Source organism: Labrus mixtus, chromosome 15 (genome assembly GCF_963584025.1).
Source record: "Labrus mixtus chromosome 15, fLabMix1.1, whole genome shotgun sequence".
Taxonomy (NCBI): Eukaryota; Metazoa; Chordata; class Actinopteri; order Labriformes; family Labridae; genus Labrus; species Labrus mixtus.
In genome coordinates, this window is record NC_083626.1 from 28,555,771 (window position 1) to 28,563,270 (window position 7,500).

A 7,500-nucleotide genomic window follows, 5' to 3' on the forward strand; every position below is an offset into this window, starting at 1 on the left:
GTTGTTATATTCTCTCATGCTGTGTTTTTTCAGATCGTGTGCAATGGGGGAAGTGTGCCTCTTGAGAAACTCCTGATGGAGGAGGAGCTTCATGTTTGAACCCAAACAGACACATTTATTAAATGTAAAAATAAATTAACCATGTTTTTTCACCACACTCGACATACAGTGGGTACGGAAAATATTCAGACCCCTTCACATTTTTCGCTCTTTGTTTCATTGCAGCCATTTGCTAAAATCAAAAAAGTTAATTTTATTTCTCATTAATGTACACTCAGCACCCCATCTTCACAGAAAAAAAAACAGAAATGTAGAAATTTTTGCAAATTTATTAAAAAAGAAAAACTGAAATATCACATGGTCATAAGTATTCAGACCCTTTGCTCAGTATTGAGTAGCAGCACCCTTTTGAGCTAGTACAGCCATGAGTCTTCTTGGGAATGATGCAACAAGTTTTTCACACCTGGATTTGGGGATCCTCTGCCATTCTTCCTTGCAGATCCTCTCCAGTTCTGTCAGGTTGGATGATGAACGTTGGTGGACAGCCATTTTCAGGTCTCTCCAGAGATGCTCAATTTTGTTTAGGTCAGGGCTCTGGCTGGGCCAGTCAAGAATGGTCACAGAGTTGTTCCGAAGCCACTCCTTTGTTATTTTAGCTGTGTGCTTAGGGTCATTGTCTTGTTGGAAGGTGAACCTTCGGCCCAGTCTGAGGTCCTGAGCACTCTGGAAGAGGTTTTCTTCCAGGATATCTCTGTACTTGGCCGCATTCATCGTTCCTTCAATTGCAACCAGTCGTCCTGTCCCTGCAGCTGAAAAACACCCCCATAGCATGATGCTGCCACCACCATGTTTCACTGTTGGGATTGTATTGGGCAGGTGATGAGCAGTGCCTGGTTTTCTCCACACATACCGCTTAGAATTAAAGCCAAAAAGTTCAATCTTGGTCTCATCAGACCAGAGAATCTTCTTTCTCATAGTCTGGGAGTCCTTCATGTGTTTTTTTGGCAAACTCTATGCAGGCTTTCATATGTCTCGCACTGAGGAGAGGCTTCCGTCGGGCCACTCTGCCATAAAGCCCCGACTGGTGGAGGGCTGCAGTGATAGTTGACTTTGTGGAACTTTCTCCCATCTCCCTACTGCATCTCTGGAGCTCAGCCACAGTGATCTTTGGGTTCTTCTTTACCTCTCTCACCAAGGCTCTTCTCCCACGATTGCTCAGTTTGGCTGGACGGCCAGGTCTAGGAAGAGTTCTGGTCGTCCCAAACTTCTTCCATTTAAGGATTATGGAGGCCACTGTGCTCTTAGGAACCTTGAGTGCTGCAGAAATTCTTTTGTAACCTTGGCCAGATCTGTGCCTTGCTACAATTCTGTCTCTGAGCTCCTTGGGCAGTTCCTTCGACCTCATGATTCTCATTTGCTCTGACATGCACTGTGAGCTGTAAGGTCTTATATAGACAGGTGTGTGCCTTTCCTAATCAAGTCCAATCCGTTTAATTAAACACAGCTGGACTCCAATGAAGGAGCAGAACCATCTCAAGGAGGATCAGAAGAAATGGACAGCATGTGAGTTAAATATGAGTGTCACAGCAAAGGGTCTGAATACTTATGACCATGTGATATTTCAGTTTTTCTTTTTTAATAAATTTGCAAAAATTTCTACATTTCTGTTTTTTTTTCTGTCAAGATGGGGTGCTGAGTGTACATTAATGAGAAATAAAATGAACTTTTTTGATTTTAGCAAATGGCTGCAATGAAACAAAGAGTGAAAAATGTAAAGGGGTCTGAATACTTTCCGTACCCACTGTAAGCTTTGGACGCCGACGCCTCGCTGTAATTGTTTAAATGTCGATTATTTTCAAAATCATAAATTAAATTAAAACTTGATGAATCTCCCAACCCTACTTTAATCCAATCAGACACACAGAGCAGATAACATCATTACATAACAAATTTGAGGTTATTCACATATTATTATTTCAATTTATTATTTTTTCTTAGGGTCATATTTCTTTGTTTTTTAAAACATATTTTATATTTAATCTTCTCTGTGATGTTTACATTTTTGTTTGAATGATTTTTAAATTAATTGTTCCTCTTTCTCAGGATGCTTTAGAATCGGCTTGTTCCTGGAATATGCATAACAACTAAACCTGCCCAATAATAATAACAATATTACATAAATAAATAAATAGTGGTGTTTTGTTTGTTTTTATCTGTGTTTGTCAGTAAACATGAAGATGATGATGATGAAGAATATAACAGTTATAAACTCAGTACACAGTTTCCAGTAAATACCTGCGTGACCTCTTTGACCTCTTTCATAAAGCGGCTCACACACCTGTTGAAGCCTCCGTGTGTTCTCGCCGAGCTGACCCGGGTCTCCGACCGCAGCCGGCGGCGGAGGATTCAGCGACGAGCCGGTGAGCAGCTCCGGTTACCGTTAGCTACTAGAGTTAGCCTGTATGCTAGCGGCGCAGAGCTAACGGTCCCGTTATTCACGAGGCTCCGGATAAAAAACGAAATAAATGTAAAAACTAACGACTACAAGTTCCGGTACTGTTCTCACCGAACCGACAGCGAACCGGGCTAACAGAATAACCCGGGTTAAAAAGTCCGACAGCTTAACAAAGCGATGCTAATTGAAGCTAACAGCTAACAGAGCCGGAACTTTGTTGTTTGTGTGATGTGGACTTAAAAGAGGTGAAAGTTTACCGCGTTAATCCTCCTCATCTGAGTCCGGCTCCGACCCCTGAACACTCGTACCATCCGGAAAACAACTCCTCCGATCAGATATCAACTTTTATCTCAGTTTTTGACCCGGTTTATTGTCTTTAATCTACCACAAGAGCAGAGGAAAGTTCAGCATCTGTTTACCTGACAGGACGGGCCGTGTCCCAATACTCACAGCACGTCCTTCCCTCCTCTCCTTCCCTACTTCCCTACACACAAGTGCTACCTCCTCCTCTCCTTACCTCCTTTACTCCACACACATCCTACCTCCTCCTCTCCTTCCCTACTTCCCTACACACACCCTACCTCCTCCTCTCCTTCCCTGCTTCATTACACACACTTCCTACCTCCTCATCTCCTTCCCTCCTTCACTACACACAGTTCCTACCTCATCCTGTCCTTCCCTCCTTCACTACACACACTTCCTACCTCCTCATCTCCTTCCCTCCTTCACTACACACACTTCCTACCTCCTCTCCTTCCCTCCTTCACTACACATGTGCTACCTCCTCCTTGTACAGTTTATGACGGTATAGAAAGTCAAACTCACCTGTTTGAATGCAGGCGTATGTATGTGTGTGTGTGTGTGTGTGTGTGTGTGTGTGTGTGTGTGTGTGTGTGTGTGTGTGTGTGTATGACTGATAACACTGACACAATGATCAGATAACAGGTTCAAGGTGAGGAGAAAACTTTATTTAAAAACAGCTTGTTTACAGCGTGTTAATCTTTATTTACACGAAGCGTCTCCAGTTCATCAAACAGCAGAAAGTTCAGAGTGAAAAAAGTACAAATGACCAAAAGGTCCAAAAAGATACAAAATGATTTTTTACAGCTCAGAGTTTGAAAATAAAATACAATACAGAAACACTGACGTACAGAGTGCACTTGAATGCATCACCGCAAGGACAGCTGTGATGTCACACCCACTGGCTGTGATGTCACACCTACAGACCGCCCACACAGCTGGACAACAGCTGGTCCTGGACCTGAAGGGGGACACAGACCGCACACTGGTACAAGAGTAACTAATACTGCGCAGTATCAGAGTCGTCACCAGACGTTACCGATACCTGTTTGAAACCATGGCAACAGCAAAACAAGTCCTAAACCCCCAATATCGGGTAATTATTGTTTTTAAATCAGTTGTAAAAAGTTGCCAACATTTTTGTGCAATTCAGATATTTCTCTCTCTCTCGCTCTTCTGGTTAGAAATATTGAGAACACTAATAATAGTTATACTGCGCAGTACTGGTACTTCTCCACGCGTGCTGCAGTGAACCCACACGGTGAGAAATGAAACTGAAAGAACAGAAGATGTCTTAAATACTGAAACATTTGAACGGGTTTGGTTGGTGGCTGGTTCGATTCCTGAATATTTGTACTCACTGCGCTGAGTACCAACACTGTGTCGCTGCAGAAAACATCCTGAAACTGCAGCACTCAGACTGTATTTACACCGTGTCTGTGTTTGTTGTGTTTGTTGTTTGTTTGTTGAATGTTGTTTGCTTGTTTGTGTTTTTTGTTTGTTTGTGTTCTTGTTTGTGTTTGTTGTTTGTGTGTTTGTTTGTGTGTGTCTGGGTTTGTTTGTGTTTGTTTTTGGTGTACTTGTCTGTGTTTGTTTGTTGTTTGTGTTTGTTGTTTGTGTGTGTCTGGGTTTGTTTGTGTTTGTTTTTGGTGTACTTGTCTGTGTTTGTTTGTTGTTTGTGTTTGTTGTTTGTGTGTGTTTGTTGTTTGTGTTTTTGTTTGTTGTTTGATGTCTGTTGTTTGTTTGTGTTTGTTTGTTTGCATTCTGCTTTGGCGTGACACCGGAGGAAGAAGAAGAGGTGCATGCTGGGACTCTATCTGCTCCTCTGAAGCGGCGGTCACATGACAGCTGCTGCAGCCAATCAGAAACCACGGGAAGTTTAATGACATCATAACTGCAGATTATTATGAATAAATAATCACAGTATTTATCTGTCAGTCAGCGCGGCATGGACAACAGCAGCGTCCAATCCTAAGCTGTGTTTAAAGGTGGGCAGGGTTTAATCCGTTTGTGTGTTTCATCAGTTACCATGGCGACTGAGACTGAATCACATGTCATCACAAATCAGCCACTAACTGTTCAGAGATTTTCAGGGGGATAGTCAAAACATCCCATAATATTTCCTGGAGTGGGCACTGTTTCGTCTTCATGGGTTTAAATAAGCAGCTGTGAGTCATGTGACCGAGGCTTCCTGTGGGCGGAGCCTGAAGGTCAGACTGAGCCACCTGAAGACTGATAGAGACCGTCAAACTGTCATATCAACGCTGGATCAGTTTGATACTCAGACCTTCATTCTGCTCCGCGTGTTATTAAAATGTATTTTATAAAATGTTTACATCATCACATGAATAAAAACTGTCAATCAATCAATCCTCAATAAACACTCTGACATCATTGTCTGATTGTCGCTGCAGAACATTTTATTCTGAAAGTCTGAAAGCTTCCTGTTATTGCTCTGACCCGTGTCAGCAGACGTGTCTCAAAATGTATTCTGTCTTATCGCCAGCAGGTGGCGACCACAGAACGCCTCGGAGAGGAGTCCGCTCATTCCTTCTTCACAAACAACACTCACACTGACTCCTCCCCCTTCGCAGGCCCCTCCCTCTCTTCCAAATACGGTAACAAGATGGCGACTGCTAAGATTCCTGTACACAGTCGATGCTAAAGAGTCTGACAGGAAGTTCCTGTCTCGTGATGTCACACAAACAAAAACCATCCTTGAGTGAACGTCAGCAGCAGCTTTTTATAACTGTGTATTATTATTGTTATTATAATGACGGTGTGATCTTTGTTTTTGTTGTTTGACCTGAAGCTGAGACAGGAACGCCCTGCGCTGCAGCTGTTCCAGGTGTTACAGGAGGTTCCCTGACAGATCAGCTGCTGAACGTTTAGTGCAGAGATTACCTGAAGGTTCTCACCTGAGGATCAATCAGCTGATCTATAATCTGCTGGTCCGTGAAAAGAGCTGGTGATGTCAGCTGGTGATCATGTGACCTCAGAGAGAGAGAGTGCAACAGCTGCTTCATCATCATCATCATCATCATCGTCGTTGTCATCATGACTCGTATCAAAGGCTCGTCGTATAAAAGCTGGTTTTCATTCTGATTGTCTGAGCAGATTACAGACGAACACGTCGTCATGGTAACCTTAAAACAAAGTAAAAAAAATCTGCAGCTCAGTTTGTATTTCAATAACCAAGTTCAGACTTGGGGGGTAAAGGGGGGGCATCAAAAGACTGTTACGTCATCCTCCTGTGTGACATCATAGTGGGCGGAGCTTCAGGATCAGCTGAGCTCGAATTTGCAGAGAGTTCAACGCTGAGCCGAGCTTCACCTGAAGATCCACCTGCACACACACACAGCCAGGTCCCGGGTCCACGAGGCCGGCCTGGGATTGATTGGTGAGTCTGTCTGTCAGCGCCCTGATTGGTCGGTGAGTCAGACCAAAGTTCCAGGAGACGGCTGGTCCAGGGTCAGGTCTCTGAGAGGGATTTCCTTTTTCTGAGGGAAGGAGTCATGGTAGAGCGAGCTGTCCACAGACCTGAGAGAGAGAGAGTAGAGTGAGGTGAAGCAGCAGTGGGGGGCGTGTACCTGCACAGGTGAGCGTCTCCTACCTGCCGAGCAGCGGGTGTCCGTGGAACGTGGCCGAGTGCGGCAGCGTCTTCTTGTGATGACTCGTCTCGCTCTGATAGGTCGACTGCTGGATAGCACCTTGAGTCCTTCGTCTGCCAGGCAGAGCTCCGGCCCCGCCTCCAGTCTGACCTTTGACCCCTCCGTTCACCTTAGTGTTGACCCCTGCGTTGACCTTTCCGTTGACCTGGTTTTGGTTTGTGGATCCGATCGTGTTCCTCAGGTACCAGTCCCTGAGACCTGTCAATCAAACACACCAGAGATTGAAACTACAGTTTTAGGATTTGGTGTCTTTGTGATGTAACAGGAAGTGGGTGGAGCTTACCTTCCAGGGCGAGGGCCTTGTGAAGGCTCCTTGTGGCGTCCTCTAGGGCATCCTGGGCGGGGGGCGGCTGTGGCGGGCGGGGGGGCAGCAGGTGAGGGTGGGGGTCTGGCTGGATGGCTGTCAGAGGAGGATTATGGGTATCAGTCTGGTTCTGCTGCACTGGGAGGAAGGGCCCGCAGGACTTGGTGCGGGTCACTTTGACTCGCCGCTGGTCTCCCTGGTGAACGCGGTAGGTGGGCGGGGCTGCAGCGGGCTGCTGGGAGGAGTACCCGTTGAAGAGCAGCTGCTGGTGCGATGTGATTGGCTGTCGGCTGTTTGGTTGGGACTGCTGTCTCTGCAGTTGCTGCTGTTTCCCCCACACATAGTCCAGCAGCACCTCGTACCCCCCTCCTCTTCCTCCTCCCCCTCCTCCTCGCCCCGCCTCCCCAACAACGTTATTTGTCCTCATCCTGGTCCGTCCGTCTGTCAGCGTCTCTGAGCTCCTGAAAACTCCAGCCCCATTCGTTCCTCTGGACCCGAGCAGACCGTTTACCCACAATCCCCCCTGCTGTGCCCCGCCCTCCTCCTCAGGGTGAGGGAGGCGCTCCAGGAGGCCATCGGAGCTGTTACTATGACGACTGGCGTTTAACCTGACCCCGCCCTCACCTGCGGGATCGGAGGGAGCCGAGGAGGAGGAGGAGTCCTGAGAGCGAGGGGGGGGAGGGGGAGGGTGGGAGGGAGGCAGACTGAGGGGCTTAAGAGCCTCCGAATGGTCGACCCTGAGAGGAGAGGGAGACAGGTGAGGTGAGACA

The 7,500-nt window shown here is 46.4% G+C and overlaps 2 protein-coding genes across 7 annotated transcripts in view; both read right to left on the bottom strand.

Moving 5' to 3' along the window:
* Positions 1–3,234, bottom strand: part of abcd1 (ATP-binding cassette, sub-family D (ALD), member 1) — a 16,127-nt gene extending 12,893 nt beyond the window's left edge. The window contains exon 1 of one of the 4 annotated variants that reach the window (XM_061058391.1): positions 2,875–3,234. The gene's annotated coding sequence lies outside the window, so the exon portion shown is untranslated. The other 3 variants (XM_061058390.1, XM_061058392.1, XM_061058393.1) reach the window with 3 other exon arrangements.
* A 167-nt stretch (positions 3,235–3,401) lies between these two features.
* ccdc120a (coiled-coil domain containing 120a) overlaps positions 3,402–7,500 on the bottom strand; it is a 27,271-nt gene continuing 23,172 nt past the window's right edge. For all 3 annotated transcript variants that reach the window (XM_061058396.1, XM_061058394.1, XM_061058395.1), the window contains 3 exons: positions 6,710–7,467; positions 6,369–6,624; positions 3,402–6,295 (listed from right to left, as the gene is read on the bottom strand). In XM_061058396.1, the coding sequence (XP_060914379.1) occupies positions 6,193–6,295; positions 6,369–6,624; positions 6,710–7,467 (1,117 nt within the window). In that variant the 3' untranslated portion in view covers positions 3,402–6,192. The remainder of the gene's footprint in view (positions 6,296–6,368; positions 6,625–6,709; positions 7,468–7,500) is intronic.